Raw genomic sequence first — 21,648 nt, forward strand, 5'->3', positions numbered from 1 at the left:
CCACCGATTTTTTTACACTTTCTCCTTTTGAGGTTTGATTCAAGAAAATCTAACAAATGATTAATTTATGATTTTAGATTTTGCTATAAAATATCATCCAATCTATAAAATTAATTGTTTTTTTCTCCAAAAATGAAAATGAAATATATTTTTAAAAAACTAAAATGGTAAATTTTGTTATGCTATAGATTTAAGTAATTCACTCATCCAAATCTCATACGTGAAAAAAGAAAATTTTACTATTAGAGGATAATTAAGAATGCAAAATATTAGTGTGATTGAGTTGCGAGGGTTTAGTGTAGATCTTCGCACCCTAAAGTCAAAATCATATATAATATAAGTGTCGACTCACAAATTCAATACATTCTAATAAACGATGCACTGAACTTGTCACCGTGTTTGTGGAAGAAAAAGGACATCCTAATACATTTTTCAAAATCCTCGATTGCATCTAGAGGTAAAGTTTCATAAATTCAGTTCCAATATCATTTTTCAATAATTTTGCTAATGGATAGGCAACTACTTTTATTGAACTTTCATGATATAAATATATCAAACCGTGAAAATTAAATCAATGAAAAAAAAAAAAGTAAACATTTAGCGTGAAAATTGAAACAACATACTTGTGGAAAATTTCGATATAGTTTCTTCCTTCTTTTTGTTTTAAGAATATTTATCAAGTAAATAAAAGGAGAAAAGAAGAATTTTGTAAAATAATCAATAAAAGAGTTGAAAAAAATAGAATATTAATAATTATTAAAAAGATTAAAAAAAAAACATAATTGACAAATAAAATATTTACATCGTATAGAATAATTTTAGAAACGAAAAAAGTTTATAAGCCCACAATGTAAAATATCAAAAATACTTTAGTCAACACGCGATTAATCGACCACGTAAGCGCGAGTAATCTTCTTCTAAATAATCGTATACTGTAGTCTAAACAAATGATCTACGATCGTTTAGATCATGATACATGATCATATAGTTCATTTTAAATAATATACTTTAGTAATACACAATCGATCACACTATTGTTTATCATAACTACACCATCGTTTAAGATATATGCAATGATAGACGGTTGTGTAATAAAATAATATACTTTAAACGATCGTGTTGACGTGTTGACCATGATAAATAATCGTGTTAATCATAGTAAACGATTGTGTTTATTATAGTAAATGGTCATGTAGTCCAATGTAAATGATCGTTAAAAACTTCAAATCTAAGGATCGTGTTGACCATGATCAATGATCGTGTAGTCCAATATAAATAATCGTGAAAAACTCCAATTTTAATTATTGTGTCGACTATAATAAACAATCATGTTAATATATAATTTAAAACGATATTTAGATAAAATAGAAAGAAAGAAAATATTGAAGATGAGGTGAATAAGTCATGCAATATTCCGAAACAAGTATGGAAATTATGAAAAAAAAATCATAGAATTTTATTTTTTTACTACACGTGTCATAAATATTTTTGAGTTTTGTTATATATTTGTAAATTAATCGATCGAAAATGTTATAAATACAAAAAAAAAGAAGAAGAAACTTTTTAGTAATAAACAGCATTTGATATTGTCATTCATTGATATGTTATTTTATTTTTCTAATCGAACACTATTATTTTATGACAAACAATAACGAGAGAATAATTGAAAATCTTCCATACCTTCCCTCTTCGTATTGTAATAAACACAATCAATAATAACTATATGAAACTTAAGTGAATTGGACTTTGGTTAACATTTAAATGCTTCCAACCAATTATTTCCATTCTCATGCTTCCTTTGAATTAAATTGTTTTTTTAGAAATAAATATTGGTCATATTTATTTTTCCTTTACATTATTTTCATTTTTAGAAGGTCCACTTCCCTTTCTATAATTGAAAGTACCATAAATAAATAATGAATAAATGCTTTACATTTTTGGTTGATTGTTGGTAAAAAAAAAAAAAAAGAATTTGAATATAGATTAAAAGTAAATAAATTTTCACTTTACATTAGGTCAATTTATTCCTTTTAACTTCTAGTCTTTACAATTTTGGCAACAAAATACTAGTAGAATGTTGACATATGTTACATTCCATATCACATCCATTCAAAATTTTAGCTCGTCAATGTGATGTGACCAACTCGTTCTAAATTATATGGTTCATAAATAATTTTGACCAAAATGTCAAAATTTGAATCTTCACTTCCATACTTTGAGCTAAAAATAAGGTAAATGTATTGCATAGTTGAGGCTTGAATTGATTAATACAACCTTCTTTTTAACAATATGTAGAGTGAAAAAATTGAACATCTAACTTTGTACGTAGTTGATCAACACTATGACAGTTAAGTAATATTCGTTTTGGCTATTGTAAAACAACTCACGTACAAAAGAGAGAAAAACAAAATTAAGCAACCTAAATTCTAAATTCAAATATTTTATGGTTGGAAAATTAAAAAAATTCAATAGTCAAAAAGTTTTATCTTTTAACCCGAAGTGACTTGTGGACTTCCCATGAGATGATCTAGAGGGCTTTTGTTTCTTGGTGGAAAAGGCAACCAACACCAATAAGTCAAAAAGAAAGTGAATCCAAAAGAAAACTTGAAAGAAAGGTTCATTTTTCAAAGGGCTTTCAAGGATAGTTTTCAATTTGGAAAGGGTTATTAGAAGTGTAACCATTGTGCTCTTTTTTATAACCCAGTCAAAAGTTGTTGATTCTTGAAGTAGCCAAGATGCTCTCTCAAAAGTGCTTTCTTTGTACTCAAACAGTTGGAAAAATTATCAAAAATAACTTAAACGCACTTTTTATTTTCACCACCCATAACTGTTGATAATTCGTTGTAATAGTAGTTAAACCTAAAACACTTTTCATTTTCACCACCGACATCCAAACTATCGATTTTCTCCGATGAAATCTTGGACAATACGAATACTAATATAGGTCGGATTTTTAAAGACTGAATTTAATATTTATGATAAATAAAATCTTCTTTGTCTACCTTAGATTTCCAGAAATACAACATTGTTAATATTTATGTTAAATCAGTTTCTATTGAAGATTACATGAGTTTGGAGAGATTCCATATAATCTTGGCAAAAATTCAATAGTTTGGATGTGTTACGACCCACCCAGATGGATGGAGGAAAACTATCGTAACGAAATTACCAAAAATGTTGCTAGCTGTGAACTATGAAAACTTTTGGAGGTTATTTCTTAGTATTTTCCCAAACATTTTCTTTTAAGAAACTACAGACATGGGATCTTCTCACTCCTATCAAATCCCTTCATGAAAGCTGAAATTGAACTTGGAACTCCATAGATTGTCAAAGTCGATGGCTTTATGATGACTTTATCACTAGGATTCTTAAACAAATACTTCTGAAAAACTATTGCTTGTCTTCACAACATACGCGTTAGAGAGAATCTTTCTTTATGACTTTTCTTTGGGCTTCAAAAACCTTTTAGCATCTATTTATATTGAAGACGAAGTGCAGAGTGGAATAATTCCCAGAGCCCTCTCTCTTTTCCCATTGGCCGAATTCACAGTGCGTGAACCAATTGTTGTGTCCTGAAACAAGCAACTAAGACTTAGACCCATTAATATTCTTCTTCAAACCTTGAACATGAGAAATAATCAATCATTTGCCAAACTCTGTTGAAAACATAGACAGGCTGGCTGTTCAGAGGAGTATCATAAATTGGAGAAAGACGAACAAAGAATCATTGTTTTAGCTACAATCGGAAAGATGATTCCTCTAGTTAGCAAATTATACTGTTCATCTTCCGAGGTTGTGTTTGTCGTTAGGACGAGACCACAAGTGATTAATGGAGGAGGTTTTGTAGTGACAGATTGTGATCAGAAAGTTGTTTTTAGTGTTGATGGGTGTGGGGTTCTCGGAAAGGAAGATGAACTGATTCTGAGAGATGGGAAGAGGGAAGCTTTGCTGTTACTACGTGGGAAGGTAATATCCAGTTACTCTACATATTCCCCCAAACAAATCTATTGTAATTTTCATGAACAGAAATGGGTGATTCTAAGTGGAATGTATTCAAAATCTTAACCTTCTTGTGTCTCAGGGAGGGATTTTTGAAGCTCTAAGCTTTCATAAGATGTGGAGGGCTTTCAAATGCGATTACCAAGGATCTAAAAAGGTAGTTTTCAGCTTGAAAAGGCCTAAGTCATGTCTTCCTGTGAAACACGATGTTGGAATCAAAATCAACACAAAACCAAAGGTTAGCACAAAGGATTGGGACTTCGAGATCAGTGGATATTTTCCTGGTAAAAAATGTAGCATCATTGATTCTCAAGGCAATGTAGTAGCTCAGGTACAATTTATTCTCTTTAGACAATTTATTCTCAAGGCAATGTTAGAGATGAGATGTATGTTAATCAGTGTTTCAAATAACTGCAGATTGGAACAAATAAAAAGGCTGGGGAGAAGTCGAGTAAGAATATCTACTATGTGTCAATAAAACCTGGAATTGATCAGGCCTTTGTTGTTGGAGTCATTGCTATTCTCGACAACATCTATGGTGAATCAACCAGCTGCTGAATTTGTAAGAAGGAAGACAATTTAAGCAAGGGGAGATGTTAATTGCTCATTGCAATTCCATCAAATAGTGATTCAACTGGAGGATTGTGGCGACACTCCATTTCGCTTGTCTCCATGAACTGAGACTGCATTTTTTGTCAACAGCAATGTATTCTTTTAACTTTTATAGCATTCGTTTGTGTAAATGTAATTGAACTCTTCAGTTTCTCCCTTGCCTTTTGATCTCCCATATGCCTTCCTTTAGAATGCTTGCAACCATATAAGAGTAGATTAAGCAGAAGCTGAATGTATCATATTAACTGTTAATAATAGAAAAAACAGAATTAAGGAATCAGGAGACTGTACTTACATTTTAGAATTATTGTCCATGAAAGAAAAATATATATATCTATATCTACATATATATAATATCTACGTAAAATGTAACAGCCAGAAGGAAATCAGAGTGCAAATTCAAATGTCAGTATTCCCTCTCTAAAGATAAGTTTCTGAATTCTACCTGCTATACTTGTCAAGAAAACTCGTCTTCAAATCACAATTACTATAAGAAGAATTGACGAAAAGAAACATAGAGAAAAGCTTTTGTATTGCATATGTAAACAAACTGTGGATTACATGTACATAGATGATAAATAAACCAAATTGAGCCTGTACGGTTCATACTTGTAAATAAAACTATAAATAAGTTCCCAATTGCTTTCTTCAACATTCCCATCCGTCAGATCATAAAAGCATTCGTCCACTGAAATAAAAACCTCCATTACAGTTCACGGAGGGAATATCACAAGGAACCTTCTGGTAAGCATTTGCAGTTGAGAATATAAGCTTTCATAAAAATGTGGCATATTTGACGTAACTAAAACTACAAAATGGTTCATTGGGCTGCATTGTTAATCCTAAATGAGTGTTGTCCTCCATAATCTCCTAGATCAAGAATCATATTCGATAGACCATACAACCTTCAGATGGAGAAAGAGAGTTCAAAACGAATAACATATACATGTGATTGTAATAAGAACCTTTAACTTCATTTCTCTAAACAATGCTATGATATACAAATCATGATATTAACAGCCTGATGATGCCATACAAAGTCAAGGCATCGTTATCTCCTACGACATCATCTATTGTCATAATAAAACTGTTCTGGGTCTAGAGAACATCCATGACTTTTGGCTACGGTTCAAACAAAAGGTAGGTTACAGTGGCCTGCCTTTAATTGAGACGCCTATGATTAGTTCAAATTTATTTCCAGCAGCATCAGTGCTTCACCATAGATGTGCTCACCCTGAGGATGAGAAACGACAAATATATAACAATCAAGCCGACTCCTAGTTTTTTGTTTGGGCGCATATCATTCCTAGGTAACACAACAACTGACCAAATAAGTCCTGACATTAAAAAACTCAACGTGTAAAACAAGCTGCTATCTCTAGGAAGCATGTAAGCTGCAGGTCTATGGGAAATGGCTCCAAGAAGCATGGAGATACCCAGCCCTGCAAGAGTGTTGAACATAGGCCCAGCATAGCACCCAGACATAGCAATCTGTACACTGTCTCCACCATTCATTGCGAGGGCTAAATTGGACATCAAATCCCCCATTGAGTTCCCCCAGGCCAACACTGTTAAACCAAGAATTGATGGGTTGACTCCAAAAATTAAACCTAACGTCATCAGCAAAGCAACAAGCTCATTTGCAACAATGTAAAACCAAACAATGCTCATGAAGAATCCTCCAAAAACCCATGGAAACAAAGCCCTTTGAGGTGGCTGATCAGAGCTCAAATACAAATATGCAAGGACACCAAGAACACCACCAAGGAAAATCCCCAAAAGGTAAGCAAATTTTCCACTCATAGGTCCTAGATCATCTTGCGTGTTCCACAAAAATGCCAGAAGAATGGGTGCTAGGGTAGCGCTGGCAACAGCAAAACCTTTGGACCACCGTTCTTCCTCCACAATGGGAATGGTCAAACGTCTTGGAAGTGTCAATGGAAGTTCGAGAAGTGAAAATAAGTTGGAGCAAGAGACCAAAGGGCGTTCAGTTGATGTATTCTCATCATTCCAACCCCACAAAAATTTTGGACTATCGACAGTGCCCTTAATAGTCTGATTTGAATAGATTGCCACATTTGAAGACCACATCCATTGCGGCAGTTTATTCTGGAGATGCGGTACATCACCATCAGGCTCTGTCTCAAGCAGAGCTGCATACATAGGATCATCCTCTTCACTCCCAACAGAGAACATGCTTCCAGTTACAGGAAGTAAAGGTGTGACAGAGTTCAGAGCCACTTTTGTTGGGTCCTTCTCCAAAATCTCATTTGCAGCGACTGCAAATGCATAGACCAGATAAATTGAAACAAACGCAATAGCACTGACAACAGTAACCCTACCAAACGCCAAGATTACAGCAAGTGAGATGATGACAAACATGAAGAAACAAATGTCTCTGATAAAGCATTTCCTGTCAATCCTGACGTCGCTCTCAGCAACACAAAGAGAAACAGCACCAACAACAATACAGGTTACAAACACAGCTCCACCCAACACACTGTTAAGACCAACCTCACCAGCGTCCTTTCCCATAAAAGCAGCAATGCTAGCAAAAACATCAGGAGCTCCATTACCAAGAGGAAGCAACGACACTCCGGCCACAGTCGCTGGCAAATTCAAGAGATTCGAAAGTTTCTCCAAGGAGCAACAAAAATAATCAGCTGCAGTATTACCCAATAGATAGAACAAAGCAGCAAGCCAAATTATCAAAGCCACATAACCCAAAAGTCTAAAACCTTCACAGTCACAGTAGAAGAATGTGATGTAATTGAAAAATCCACCTGAATTGCAATCAGGATGGGCAATCAAGTACTCACATGGGCTCTTATGACCTCTGAGTTCGGATAATCCAAAGCACGCTAGGGTACGACTAGAAGAGGTATCATTATTTGTAAGAGATTCATCAACACCAATGGTATTGTTTAAAGAAGCAGACACTTCAGCCATTCTCCTATGAATCACCCCAACCTGCTTATCATCAATGGTGCTTTTTTGATATATCGGATTTCTCAAGAACTTTCCCTGATCAAGGTATAAACAAAGTAACACAATGGAGCAAATTCCATGAAAAATCCCTCGAGATCGAAAGTTTCTCGTTCTAGAAATTGCATACGTTCTAGTCATAATCTTCCGCTAGCAACCGAAAACTGGAACCCAGATCACAAATATTACAGAACAGAACGAACTTCGAAAAGGTTGGAAACCCAAGTCAGGAAGACTGGGGGATGATGAAATCCAAAACAATAATTGCAGGAAAACAATCAGAAAACAAGTCACCGGTGAGAGGAGGAAAATTGGGGTTTTACGAGGAAATCTGGCGGAGGGTAAAAGAGGAGGCAAGGAAAATTGTTAGATAGAAATTGAAGAGGAGGGGGAAGTTACCGGTGATCCAGTTTAATGGCGGAGATGAGAAGAAGGCAGGAAGAGTAGGCGAGACGCACGGCGGAGGACGACGGCCCAACTGAAGTCGCCGGACCCGATCAAACGATTCTTCTAACCAAAGCACGGAATCTTTATACCCTTTGCTTTTGATTTTTTTTTTAGTTTCTAAGTTTTGAACAAAAATATAGTTTGTTTTACTTTTTAATTAAGCTTTCGTACCTTTTTCAAAAATAAATCATTAATTATATCTATGCCCTTTTGTTAATTAAAATTAGATTAACTATGTTAAAATTAATTCAACTATGGACTTTTATACTATAAAATTGAAACTTAGTAATTTTTTTTATATTTACTCGTGAAGTTATAGTTATAAATTAAAATGAATTTGAATAGTCCAAAATTTGTATGAATATTTTTGTCAAATTTTACATAGTGGTTTGGATGAATTTCATTTATTTTGTCCATTCTAAGACAAAGTTTTGTGAAAATAAGATTTGTTATTTCAATCTAACTTTTTCATTTCTTTTTAATAAAATGACATAAGTTGTTTGTTAGTTATTCTATGCATTGACGATTGTATTATATGTTTGTCAATTTTCACATTTCACTTTTTTTTACAATAAAAATAATTTAATTGTTTAAATTATTTTATCTATTCAAGGTACACAATTTTACTAAGTTTAGCAAAACAAAAAAAAAAAAATGTGTTATTTAGATATACCATTTTCAATCATTAATTTCCTATAAGATACATAATTTTACTTCTTTAGAAAAGAAATAAATAAGATAGGTTAGATTAGATCTAACTTTTTCAATCATTTTCTACTGGAAAAAGTTTGAAATATTTTAAAAGAAAATGATGATGAGAAAAGTTATAACTATCCATGATTAATTAGGAACAAAAACAAGAGTTTATTATAATTCAAATTTTGTTACAATTAAGTAAAATAAAATATTGATTTTAGTCCAATATTTAAAATTATATATTAAAATTAAAACTTTACATTTGTACTTAATTTGAAATAAAAGCATCTATTTAAAGCATCTATTTAAATCTAAAGTTGGATATTACTAAAAACAAATTCATCTCCTTAACTAAAATGACTTACTGTACACATGTGATGTACATAGATTGAGTTAGATTGAGGGGTATTTTGGGACCAACTCGATGAAGCATTTCCAACCCTAAAAATATCCGTTGGATTAGGTTATCATGTTGTATAATTTTTTTTTGTATTTCTAATATTGGTTAAATTTCAAAAACACTATGTCATCATATCCATAAATCCACACATCTAAAAACATTCATAGTACAACGTCAATACGATAATACTTAACAAAAAGCTTTAAAACATATATTCCAAGCTTCATATTATAAAACTTAATATAAATATACATATACATAATATCATTAATCGAATTGAACCAAAATTTTCATACCTCAAACTGAGACCCAACCCAAAATTTTCATACCTCAAACTGAGACCCAACCCAAGTTCGTATTATGGCTTATTCTTACGCCCCCTTACTTTGGTTGGTCGCTCTAAAGAATCTCTCTCCCTCTTCCACTATACATCTCTTGGGTTTGACTCTTGGTGAGGTTATGAGATAAGTGGCTTTAAAGAAGGTCGAAAGATGTAAAGAAAGCGCCTGGTAGTGGGTTTTGAGATCGTGCAAAAGAACCTCAAAAACGTCCCGACTGAATCCACATATGCTGATGATGAAAGAACCTTTGGTCGGGCGTCTAATTCGCGAGGAGAATAATGCATTATTTCATTTCGGCGATTCATTCTTTCAACGTCCTCTTGGGGCCCCTTGTTCATTGAGGTCGTTCTTGCTGTGTAGGTTTCAGTTTCATTTCACTTGAACTTTCCATTTGTTTTCTTTCAACACAAATAACGAGAACGAAGAGTGAGAGAAAGAGAAGAAAGAGAGCAAAGAAGCAAAAGAAAAACCGATACCCTAAAGGAGCAAAAGTAGAAAGAGTAACGAGGCCGAAAGTCCAAACAACAATGTTACATTCCATAATTTCATGTTCATAATCATGAATTTTCTTTGTCACTCAAATATGGCATGATATACGTATTTTCACATCAGATTAGTGGAGGTGCTGATATAAACTAACTAATCAATTAATATGGATTCTAATGGCTTTCCATGAAAAACAAGACAAGAAAGATAAACCATTTCCGGCAGCTTCCAACAGAGGAGAGCTCAGATGACAGCCATTGAAAGATTCTTCAATCTTTCCATTCAATGATTCAATGTACACTTTCAATTTCTCAAGCAAACACAATTACCCAATGATTCGGTACAAATCCCCATTTACATTACCTATTAATCTGTAAACCCGCTATTCAAATCAAACTACGACTACGAATCAGAAACGCTAGAAAATGGTTAGTTTACTCCTAAAATTCACAAACCCATTTCTTTAAACGGCTTGAAAATCATCGGAGAAGTCTAATTGAAAGTTGAAACCACCCACTAAAGCTAGTTAGTCGCTTGAAAATGTTGCCCTGTTTTTTTAACTAGACAAAGAAGGAAAGCAACTCCCGGATCGTTGGAGTCTAGCCGAATCTCCGATGTCCACAATTGGTTCGAGTCTGATTTCGTTACTTGAATTTGATCGGAGCACTCTAGGAGAATCTAAGCTCCGCCGCAGTAGCCGTCCCATGGCGGAGATAGGATGCTCTGTTTCATCCATAGGATTTGTCGATCTAAACTCTTTACAGAAACTCGCGTGTCGTATCAAAGCTTCTTTAGTAGAGATTAGCTTCCCCGACCTCACAACTTCGTCTTTCACCGCCTCGATACAGAGTCCGCAGATCCATCGGCCATGGAAGCGATCGCGAACTCGAGAAATATAAGCAGGCGTGCAATCCTCTGTAAATCCACAAGAATAGCATTTCACACACTCGACTTCCGCCGTAATCGCCACCGTCTGAGAGTCGGAATTTGGTAAGTCCATCGCCAGCAGCATGACAACGAGCTCTTATCTGTCTACTCTGTTTCTGTTTGGGAAGAGGAAGAGGAAAGCAGAGAACAAGCAAAAGGATTTATCATTTATTGACAATTGAGGTGTTGGCACTTTCGTATTTGTAGTAAATGCATTGCTATAATAAGGGTCTAAGCAATAGATTTATTGCCATTAAACCACTCCAAATAATGGTTAATTATATTATATTTCCCTAAGAAAGTAAAATAAAAAATAAAAACACTCGGAGTTTTTAAGGTCATTGGGTGAGATTTGAGAATCTTCCTGTCTTTTGATTGAAAACAATATAAAACAAAGAAACCCCATTTGTAAAAAGCAATGCTTTTCTACTTCTTCTTCTGATTTCATCAGAATCGTTATCAGATATCAGATAGAGACTCTGTTTGTAAGCTCGTGAGTTTTTATTTATACTTCTATGTCTTATCCTTTGAAATTTCCAACAACGTTTGGATTCCCAAAACGTTTTTAGACACAAAACTGTTGTAATTAACATTATTATACAACAATGTTTGGTTTTTTTGTCTTCCGAGACCGATAGCAAAAAGGATCTGAAACGAGTCAGAAAAAAACAGAGATAGAGGAGGAGGAAGAGGAAGAGGAAAGCTTTTTTCATTTTTCTCTGCAAAGATTGAAATTTGGAACAACAGAAAAGGACATGAGATTTTGAAAGAAACAGATAGAGAAGACATAATATGAGCCATGTGCAAAGCAAAGAAAATCAAAGCAAAGCAAAGCAATACCACTTTGTTCTGATGCGACAAGCAACAAAAACAGAGCCATAGTATTCGATTGGGAGTTGTTGTTTTGTGTCTGTCGATTTGCTCGTCGGTTTAGGGACACGTGTTATCTCTTCCAATATTCAAAGAGAGGAATCTTTTTATGGTGTTGGAATTGATGAATGGTTACAAAATGATGTGCATGGCGGTCTGTTTGTTTTCTCTTTTTGAGTGTTTTTGAGACAGATAGAGCTATATGCATCACTAAGTCCTCTGTTTTTTTTATTATCTATGCATCATCCTCATTTTTGTTCTCTTTTGCTCTTAGTTTCGACGCTGAGACTAAGACCAAAGATATTTTCCATATTTCATTGTAGGTTAAGGATGGTCGGATGGTCAAGCGATCTTGGGTGGTTGCGTTTTCAATCGATAGAGGTGGAGTGTGTTAGTTTTTTTCTAGAAGCTGAAGCTCCATTGGAGGAATTGAAAACAGTTGATCAGAGTGGGCCAATTCTAACTTGTCTATTTTGTGGGGTATGATGCTTTGGAGACCATTAAGCTTCTGATTAGAAGAAATTTGAGTCTTCATTTAGGACATTCTTTATGTCGAAACGTTGTTACTTTTGTCATAGAAATAGTGTTAACGTTGCTATTGATAACAATTCAAACTATGCTATTGTAACTTTTGCATCTTCTCGAGGTGATTCTTTGATTGGAAAAAGATGTTTCTCCATATAACATTCTCAGCATTCTCGAGAAGTGTAGGTTTTAGGTACTAGGTTTTCTTTTGCTTCATCTATAATAGTAATAATAAATAAATAAATAAAATAAAATAATAAACATCTGATTTTTTTCCTCTGTCCAATAGCTCAAAACAAAGAAAGAGGAAAAAGAAGCATGGAAAGTGTTAGATGGCCTTGTATTGGAAAGGAAAATAAGGTCAGGTTAGGTGGATTGAACCACTCAAGTACAACTTTCAGTGTGCGGTTTCTAGGCCACACCATTAAGTTCTAGGTGTAATCAAATCGATTCGGATAATTGATTGTAAATATATTAAAAGGTTGAATGTTTAACAAAAGCCGAATTGACTGACAAGTATAGTTCAAGTTAGTGAAACCAACAAAATTTGTTCAGTTGTGTTCGATCCACACTTAAAACTACATTATGATTCTTTCGGTTTATTGGGGGTAAATAATCGGCAATGTATTAGTGAAGGATTCAAATCTCTCTCCAATTTTGATGTTGGATTCATCATTGTTTTCATAAGTTAAAGAAAGTAGCAGGAAAAGAGACATCAGACCTCTAACTTTACTAAAGACATATGTGCTATATCTAGTTGAGTTATATTCAAATTGTACATGAGTATTAGTGTAAAGAATAGAGAACGTAAATCAAGTGATAATTGCATTCGACAGGTTGACTCCAGAATTGTTCTTGAGCTATGAAAAGAAAGAAAGAAACTAGAAACATTTTAATTTGATCGTTGTGGAATGGGAACTCGCCAGAATATCAGCAAGTTAAATAAACGATTGCATTGGTTATTAGACCTTTAGAAAGAGAGCCATGAATTGCCAAAGATTTTGATCATTGCAATATTGTATCTATTGATTCTGATGAACAAGAACATTTATTTCATCGATAACTCACTTCTGTAGTTTGTCTCAAATTTGAAGATAGATATATCATACATTCATTTTTATTTCTAGTGTACCTGTAGTAGAATTGCTCGTCGTTTGTTGACGGCCACCTCTCTATGCGGAAGGCCCTGCCGTCTTTTGAACAAACTCCTTTATGTTGAAAGAATCGGAACCTGCCTTCGTGATGACTCCCTGAAAAGATAATACATGTCAAATGGAGTTGGAAACTTTCAACTGTTCTAAACAGGAAAGAGGTAAAGAGGATGACCTTTTCTGTTATGATTCCACAAATCAGATGAGCAGGAGTAACATCAAAAGCAGGGTTCCACACAGCGATACCAGATGCCGCAACTTGCTCGCCGAGACCTCCACGAGAGTTCAACAACTCTTTGGGAGACCTTTCCTCGATAACAATTTCTTCTCCAGAAGAAAGGGATAAGTCTATGGAAGTCAATGGTGCAGCCACAAAGAATGGAATCTTGTGATGCATTGCACACAATGCAAGACTATAGGTTCCAATCTTATTTGCAGTATCACCTGAAATTCATTAAACAGAACTTCTGATCACTCTTCCTGGACAAACCAATGCGAATATAAATAAAGGAACATCAAAATACCATTTGCAGCAACACGATCTGCCCCAACTACAACAGCATTCACTCTTCCAAATTTCATTAAGGCAGCGGCAGCGGAATCAGCTATGAGAGTAGAAGGTATCTTTTCATGGACCAACTCATAGGCAGTGAGTCGAGATCCCTACAACATGCCAAGAAAGTTATGGCTAAAATAGTTCCAAAAACCATCCAACACACCAGTTTGAAGTTACCAAAATAAGGACAATGGCCGTAACACATTCAAAAAGGATGTTATGTTTCAATCAAGAGAGAGAAAAAGTTGATAGTTCGAATATAAAGTCGGAAATGGAAGAATCCCAAAAAAGAAACTCACTTGATTAAAGGGCCGTGTCTCGGTACAGTATGCCCTTTCTAACACCCCCGCAGAGTGAAGTGCACGAATAACACCAAGGGCAGTACCATATCCAGCTGTTGCTAGACTGAAAAGTGAAGAAGTTCAGTAATTGTTAGCCAGGAGGCATTTATATAGCATTATTGAAAGAGAGGGAAGAGACTGGAGTTTCTGTTCGAGAAAATACCTGCCCGTATTGCAATGCGTTAGAACGGAAAACTTCTCCAATGATTTTTGTTGATCACGGATATAATTTGCTCCATAGAGCCCAATGGCTTTGTTTGAAGCAACGTCATCCTCCAGCATTGCTTCAGCAGCCTCTATAAAAGCCTATTCAACCAGTTATAAATACTCAAAAGAGTTTACGAATGAGGCATCATTCATTGTTTCAAATGCCAGCTTAACCAAGCTCAGTCGAATTGGTTCAATAAAAAACAAATCAACCAAATTTTTTCGACACAATGTGTACCAAAAGTTCTAGCACTTGTTAAGCTTAATTACAAGTAAACTAACAAGTAACAGCTCAAAACTAAAAAGTCAGATGAAACTACATATTCATACTTGGAAGACACTACTGGCTTCAGACGAAATAGCAGCTGCCCTGGATACAATTTCTTTAAGTTTTATAGCAGCATCGCCAAGATTAACCGCAGTTGGCCGGCTAAAAATTAGGAAAAACACATAAGGTACTATACAAAAGCCTGTTGGAATGCCCAAAAAATAATTTAACATTGCTGTCTCTAAATAATTAAAAATCTGCAGAAAAACACTGGTAATGAATGGAGTAAATTATTATCTCCACAGCATGTAATACCTCGAGACTAAGTAGTCCAATTTATCTGCAATAAATGACGCTGCATCATTGGGTGTCCCATTAAAAGGGGCTGAGTTATTAACTTCTGCTGCCAAAGCAAGAGCTGCTGAAATAGCAATGGCAGGTGCCCCGCGCACAACCATATCCCTAATTGCATGCCTGACATACCAATAGATTGTTTGGAATATAATAATTTTTACCAATACCAAACCAAAACTCGAAAATGTACATTCAACAAGTCAAAGTTGTTGGCAGTGATGGGTAATTCATGGCACGTTAAAGAAATGGTATAATTTATGGGAAAATACTGAGCAACTGTCTTGTGTCTTTTGTTACAGTCACACATGGGGAGAAATGTATTACACAACTTCGCCAGACAACTTGTTTTAACAATCATGCCTCATATTAGAGAACACACTGGGAGCGCAACATTTTCTTAACAATAGGGTGTGTACAGACGATGTGATTGACCCAACAACTTAAGTTGATGGTTCTAAATTTAATATTATATCAACACTCTAACACTTCCTTCTACTTGCGAATTTGAAATATGTAGAAGACCCAAGTAAAAATCATATTAAACGGAGAGAAAATAGCATTGCAGATGTTTGAACATACCAACTCTTATGTCATATCAAGTCACCAATTGATCCAAAAACTTAAGATTATGACTTACGGTAAATTCAATTACATCAATACTCTTACAGTATTTTTTTTTTTTCTGTAAATCAATCAAATATAGGTTCAACCATGATCCCAAGAACACACACAAGTCCATCAATAAACCCAAAACCACAGCCCAGCTGATGGAGGTTCATGTATCCAATAAAAGTTCAACAGAAAATGATTTGCTGGGAGGGTTTCTTCAAGAGCGCATGTGAACTGGGAAGAAACAAACACACTGAACAAGGAAAAGATAGATAAATGTTGCAACAAATTACCATCCATCTGTTGCGTCCTTGATATCCAAGTAGACAGTTTCCAAAGGGAGTTTCCTCTGTTAAAAAAAACACCACCGTTAATTAAAGAGTCTTGTCTAAACAATGAACAACGCAAACACAGTTCACTTCTTGAAGGAAAGTGTTGAACAGAAAACCAACGAAAAAACAGAAACAAGTTCAACTCAACATGCATAATTCAGCTTTTAAAAAGAAAACCAAAAACTACCTGATCGAGCAGCCGCAAGGAGCCCCGCTTGTAACAGATGGACTGAAGGGAGTTATCCACTCCAACTTCGCCGCCATTGTTCGAATCCAAAGCCATTATTATACTCACAAGAAACTAAAACAGCAAAATCTGCAGAAGTAAAACAAGAAAAAAGAAACCCAAATAACAAAAGGACCCAAAATATGGAATTCAGTTTCTCCTCTAATGGGGTTCTTGAGAACTGAATAAAAAAAGGAAAATAAAAGGAAAGGGGGTGATCCCAGACCTGAAGATGACAGAACAGAGGCGGCGATCCTCCTAATACTTTCAAACGAAAATGAAGACCATTTCTTGGATTAAGGGGGGGAAAGAAGATAATATAATTGAATCACGGGGTCAAATTTGTCTAGAAAGGGTCAAATTGAAATCAAGAAAAACGATGTAGTTAAGTAGAAATGCAGCCCATTGAAGAAAAGAAGGAAAATTTAGGTTAAAGCTTTGATAAAGGTTTATTTGTGGCAGTTCTGTTCGAAAAATAAAGATGGCGTTTTTGTTTTGTTTTTGTCTACTCAATCGAATAAGTTCCAAAGTTGTAAAGTTCATTTACAAATTTTCTTTTAGAGCACAATCAACTCAATAGGATGAATGTGTCCAGAAAAAAAAAATTCTCATATTCATAATTTGTAATAATTTAGTTTTTAATTTTGACAAATTTTGTTTATATTGAAAACTAAATGTTTATAAATTTGAAGTAAAGTGGCATCATATAAGTTTATATTGTATTTTTAAATATTTAATTTCATTTGTGAACTTCTATTTTAAAATAAATGATAATTTTAGAAATATATAAATCTTTTTTTAGAAGATTGAAACTATGAGGCAATTTTCATGCACTGCCATGGTTTGCATATTAAAAATTAATTAGTTAATTTCATGTCAAAAGCTAAGCGATTAAATTAATTTAAAGGAAAATTATTAAAATAGAAAATTTAACCAAATATTTACTCTTTTTTTTTTTTTTTTTTTTGTATATTTATAGATTTCTTATGAGAAAGTGGATATGCGTTTAGTAGCACAGTCGCAATATCAATATATAGCATAGTTGCAAGGTTTTCTTTCATGATTTAGCCTTGTTTGCTTCCTTTTCTTTTTTCTCTCCGTTTTGGATGTGGAAGCCCTATGTGCTATAATGCAAAACCCATCAGGAGTACATCATTTGATTGAGCTTTTCATTGTCAGTCAAGTAGTACAAACAACTAGATTTCATTTTATAGTCCGATTTGACGAGTTGCTTTTTGAATTTAGTAGGTAGAAGAAACTATGTGCACCAATCGTCGTAGACAAAAGATGGATTGGGTAATCGAGTAAAGCAAGGAAGTAAGGATATATTGTCTTTCCATTCATTTCAAAACTTTAACAATTTCTTTCTAAACTAAACATGAATCTTTCAATTTGTTTAGCTCTCACGCTTCAATTATTAAAATTATTTCTAGGAAATTCTCATATATATTTTGTAATGTAATGAATAAATCCACTTTTCTCTATTGGTACTCCATCACATGTCACAAATTTCGGTAAATGTCCTTTTTTAAGCCTACACAAGCTCATTATCTTTCTTACTTTCTTCCAGGAATGAATAGAATTTTTTTTACTATTTTTGACAAATGGTAGAAAGAAGTTGCTATACGGATATCGAAGGATCTATGGATATCTTACACGTAGACTTGTTGAAAAGTAGTTCAACACATTATTGTACATCAAACCAATTGTGGAACTATCCAATGGATTTCAGTGAGTTCTGTCGAAGTTCATTCATTTATCAATTTCGTTTTCTGAGTTCCATGTGCTAAGGTAAGTAAGTTGATGGTCGTAATCGTAGGATCTTCTCCAAAGTGAATCAAAACACTAGGAAGCACGATACCATGCACTATTTTAGGTTTTGTCAAACCTAGAGCAGCTCATCTATTCTAATTATATGTTTTACTCCTTATGACTCTGCAACATTGTCACCCAACAATTCTGCTTTATGTTAACCAAGTGATGTGTACTCTACAAACTGATAGTCATATCCAATGAGTTAAGTGTCAAACCTTCCTTCCAAGACAAAACTCCTGTCCTATAATCTATTTCTAGTTACTATACTTTCAATCAATCTTAAATTTAATCCTCAGTTCTTATTTATTTTTCATATCTATATTTCTTTAGACAAAAATATATAAACCTACAATTAACTCTACTTGTATGCACCGACTGATTTAGTATAAGTTAGAGAGGCTCAAGTCCCCCTCAACTTTATTGTCTTTATATAATATGTAAAAACAAAACCAATAAATGCTTAATATTTATAGACAGTTTAGTGGTAACTATGCTTGTCCGCCTCCTTCCCGCTAGAGTTTAAGTCTTACTTATATAGTTATTGATTCGCCACTGCTTATATGGATAAAATTGAATGTAGTGAACTTTTAATTTTTTTTTCATAAGTTAATAATATTTTGTTCTTAAAGAGACCTTAAAATATTGTAGTTTTAAAAAACAGTAAACTAAATTATTTATAAATATAGTAAAATGGAAAAAAGTTTTCACTTTACTATCTTTTTTTAATGTTATATATTTGAAAATATTTTGAGAAATTTTCATTTGTAATAAAAGTTAATTACACTTTACTATCTTTTAAATTTTTCATTCATTTAGAAAACAACATATCTTTGTATAAATATAAATTTATTTAATAAAACAAAGTAACCTTCAATTATTGATAAGTAGCTAAGAATCTAAGATAATGATATTAATTGCTTTAGTATGAAATTTTCCACCATTCTTTTATTGGCATACCTTTATTAAGTCATTTTTTCTCTTTTTTGTCTCCCGCAATCAAAAAACAAAAAAGAAATTATTCTTTCTCACAATAAAATTGGACAATCCTTTCTTAAAATTCATTTTTTTTTAAAAAAATAAAGTAAATGTATAACATGATCAAAAGTTGAGAAAATTTTTAAATGATATATTAATAATTTCAATAGTTTATTTTTTAAAAATTTCAAATAAATATGAGTTTCAAATTTAACCTCGGGAAGGTTACTATTTAAATAATACTTTAGGTTAAATATTATATTCTTCTTCTTATACTTTAAAGTTTGTTCAATTATAGTTTTTATATTATCAAATATCTAATTCTAGACATTGAATTTTCAATAAATCTTAAATTTAGTACATACTCCAAATTTAGCACGTACAAGTGGTTTATTATAATTTTTTTTTGTACTTTTCATTATTTATGCATTTTCATGGTAGATTTCTAAAATGTATGCACATATTGTGTTTCTTTACATAAAAATTATCATGATTATTTAATCAATTTCAATAAAAACTAACTACGAAAAACTAAATTTAAGATTTACTAAAGATACAACAGCTAAAATTGAATAAATTTGAAGGTACATGGATCAAAATAGTATTTTAACCTAATATTTATGACGCCACTAGTTTTATATATGTATTCAAAATAAGGGAAAAATTTGTGCACAATAGGTTTCAAACGAACAATATTTATTAAAAAAAATGTTTGTTAAAGTAATTAAGTTTATGTTTATCCACATGCACAGTTTGTCATTGATATAAATAAGTGGATAACTGTAATTTTTGCAACTTGTTTTGTCTACGAGTTTTTATCCATTCATATTTTATAATTCACTACAACTATTCAAAAGAAAGTGGATACACGATGAAGTGCACCCTTGTGTTTACATGTGTGATACCTAAACTACACACATAAAATAATACTATAAAGACATGTATATTTTGTCGTTATAATTATTCGAGACTAAGTAGTTATACAATTATAAGTAGTGTATTTTATTTTATGAAGAACATTATATAAACTATATATATATGAGAAACTAGAACTAATAGCATAAATATGTTAATAGATAATCACATCATTCGACTTTTAAATTATAAGTATGCCTTTTTAGGTCAAACCTAATGTAAAGCCTAACTTAACTGATTATAATATTTTAAATATTTTTATGAGCTAAAACAAGGTAGATGAGAAATAGAACATGACTTAACCCTTAAGAAAGTAATAACTTTATTTACAAGTCAAATATACTTTCTTTCTTAAATACCAATTTGAAAAGAAAAAAAAATACGATTATCGTATTGTTTTGATGATAAATTTCTATTTGATTCGTAAATTCAACCAAATCTCGCATAAATTTTAAAAAATCAAATTAACTGCCACATCATCCTTTCAGCCATTGTTATTGATTGACCTAAGGACCTAACCAAAATTAAATTGTTAATCAAAGGACCAATTAGAAACTTATTCTCAAATTTAAAAACCAATGATTTGTTTTCCTTTTTGTATAAAGGAGAGTCCACGTGTCCTATAATTTCCCTCTTTATTCATTGCGTTCCCGCGGCTTCCACCGTGTCTTGTCCACGTGGGCCTTCACTCCAATTTAATTCTTCACTTAAATGACTGTTGATTTAATTAGTTGTATGGTCGTATAATTATTATATATTTATTTCCATTTATTATTATGATTGGTTTTTCTTTTTTTTTTCGATTTAATTAGTTTTTAAATTGGATAGCCTTTGTATATCATTATGGAAAATTTGACTCAATAATATCAAGTTTTGATTTACATTGTGATATGAAATTTTTTTAAAAGTGTTTTTGAGTATTTTTAATTAAAATTTAGAACATCAACTTTATTATTTATTTCTTTTAATTGTAACTTTTATGTGTAGACAAATTTTATAGCCCTTTTATTGTCAAGACATTAATTCAATTTCTCATCTAAAATAGAAATGATGTTGAAGAAACCATTTGATTAATTACTTTTTTTTATATAAAAAACCTATTCAATCAAGAGAAATGGTTAAAAATATTTATAAAAAAAACGAAAAAATATTTACACATTCTTAAAAAATTAAGTGTAATAAATTTTGTTTTGGTAGAGGGTAAATAGTTTGTTAAATTTTCTATTTTTTTAAAGAATCTCTTCAATTAAAATATCATTTTTGTTTTTATTTTTTAAAGAACAATAGTCCTAAGTGAAAGAGTTTATCCAAACCAAGCCACAAAAGAACTAATACATATATGGAAGTGATTCAAGTACATTCCAATGTTTCAATTGATACAAAAATGTTTAGTTCATATCAGCAGACACAATAATTGCATAATCATTTAGAAGGTGGAATGAGACCTATTTATAAAGCTCTTTGTTCGATATCTGTTTAGAATATATATATGTAATATCGACAATGTTAGCATAGGTGCACGCCCTGAGGTTGCAAGGTTCTAACTAGTGAGTTCAATCAATTATTACTCTTTTTGAAAGAAAAAAAAAATAGAACGAGCCTATCTAGATT

At 32.7% G+C, this 21,648-nt stretch overlaps 4 protein-coding genes across 4 annotated transcripts; 1 reads left to right on the top strand and 3 right to left on the bottom strand.

Moving 5' to 3' along the window:
- Nucleotides 1-3,444: 3,444 nt before the first annotated feature.
- On the top strand, nt 3,445-4,891 carry LOC101210445 (protein LURP-one-related 6). Its single transcript, XM_011661724.2, has 3 exons — nt 3,445-3,966; nt 4,082-4,330; nt 4,417-4,891. Exons 1-3 carry the CDS (start codon nt 3,751-3,753, stop codon nt 4,555-4,557), a joined length of 606 nt encoding a protein of 201 aa, XP_011660026.1. The 5' UTR covers nt 3,445-3,750; the 3' UTR covers nt 4,558-4,891.
- A 235-nt stretch (nt 4,892-5,126) lies between these two features.
- LOC101210688 (cation/calcium exchanger 4) lies at nt 5,127-8,167 on the bottom strand. The gene has a single exon (XM_004144080.3). The coding sequence runs from the start codon at nt 7,735-7,737 to the stop codon at nt 5,818-5,820; it is 1,920 nt and encodes a 639-aa protein (XP_004144128.1). The 5' UTR covers nt 7,738-8,167; the 3' UTR covers nt 5,127-5,817.
- Nucleotides 8,168-10,214: 2,047 nt separating this feature from the next.
- On the bottom strand, nt 10,215-12,427 carry LOC101210029. Its single transcript, XM_011661725.2, has one exon. The coding sequence runs from the start codon at nt 10,976-10,978 to the stop codon at nt 10,523-10,525; it is 456 nt and encodes a 151-aa protein (XP_011660027.1). The 5' UTR covers nt 10,979-12,427; the 3' UTR covers nt 10,215-10,522.
- Nucleotides 12,428-13,257: 830 nt separating this feature from the next.
- On the bottom strand, nt 13,258-16,838 carry LOC101210526 (methylthioribose-1-phosphate isomerase). Its single transcript, XM_011661726.2, has 10 exons — nt 16,559-16,838; nt 16,294-16,422; nt 16,068-16,123; nt 15,127-15,285; nt 14,874-14,973; nt 14,500-14,642; nt 14,295-14,400; nt 13,964-14,102; nt 13,615-13,883; nt 13,258-13,538 (listed from the first exon to the last, which is right to left on the bottom strand). The coding sequence occupies exons 2-10, from the start codon at nt 16,387-16,389 to the stop codon at nt 13,461-13,463; spliced, it is 1,146 nt and encodes a 381-aa protein (XP_011660028.1). The 5' UTR covers nt 16,390-16,422; nt 16,559-16,838; the 3' UTR covers nt 13,258-13,460.
- Between the last annotated feature and the right edge of the window lie 4,810 nt (nt 16,839-21,648).

The sequence above is a fragment of the Cucumis sativus genome, chromosome 1, assembly GCF_000004075.3.
Source record: "Cucumis sativus cultivar 9930 chromosome 1, Cucumber_9930_V3, whole genome shotgun sequence".
Taxonomy (NCBI): domain Eukaryota; kingdom Viridiplantae; phylum Streptophyta; class Magnoliopsida; order Cucurbitales; family Cucurbitaceae; genus Cucumis; species Cucumis sativus.

Coding starts and splice junctions, on each gene's coding strand:
- LOC101210029 (XM_011661725.2), bottom strand. CDS start 10,978: ATGCTGCTGGCGATGGACTTACCAAATTCCGACTCTCAGACGGTGGCG.
- LOC101210688 (XM_004144080.3), bottom strand. CDS start 7,737: ATGACTAGAACGTATGCAATTTCTAGAACGAGAAACTTTCGATCTCGA.
- LOC101210526 (XM_011661726.2), bottom strand. CDS start 16,389: ATGGCTTTGGATTCGAACAATGGCGGCGAAGTTGGAGTGGATAACTCC. Junction 14,643..14,873: donor AAGCCAGTAGTGTCTTCCAA/GTATGAATATGT, acceptor CTGGTTGAATAG/GCTTTTATAGAGGCTGCTGA. Junction 14,401..14,499: donor ACGCATTGCAATACGGGCAG/GTATTTTCTCGA, acceptor TTCACTTTTCAG/TCTAGCAACAGCTGGATATG.
- LOC101210445 (XM_011661724.2), top strand. CDS start 3,751: ATGATTCCTCTAGTTAGCAAATTATACTGTTCATCTTCCGAGGTTGTG. Junction 3,967..4,081: donor TGCTGTTACTACGTGGGAAG/GTAATATCCAGT, acceptor CTTGTGTCTCAG/GGAGGGATTTTTGAAGCTCT. Junction 4,331..4,416: donor AAGGCAATGTAGTAGCTCAG/GTACAATTTATT, acceptor AAATAACTGCAG/ATTGGAACAAATAAAAAGGC.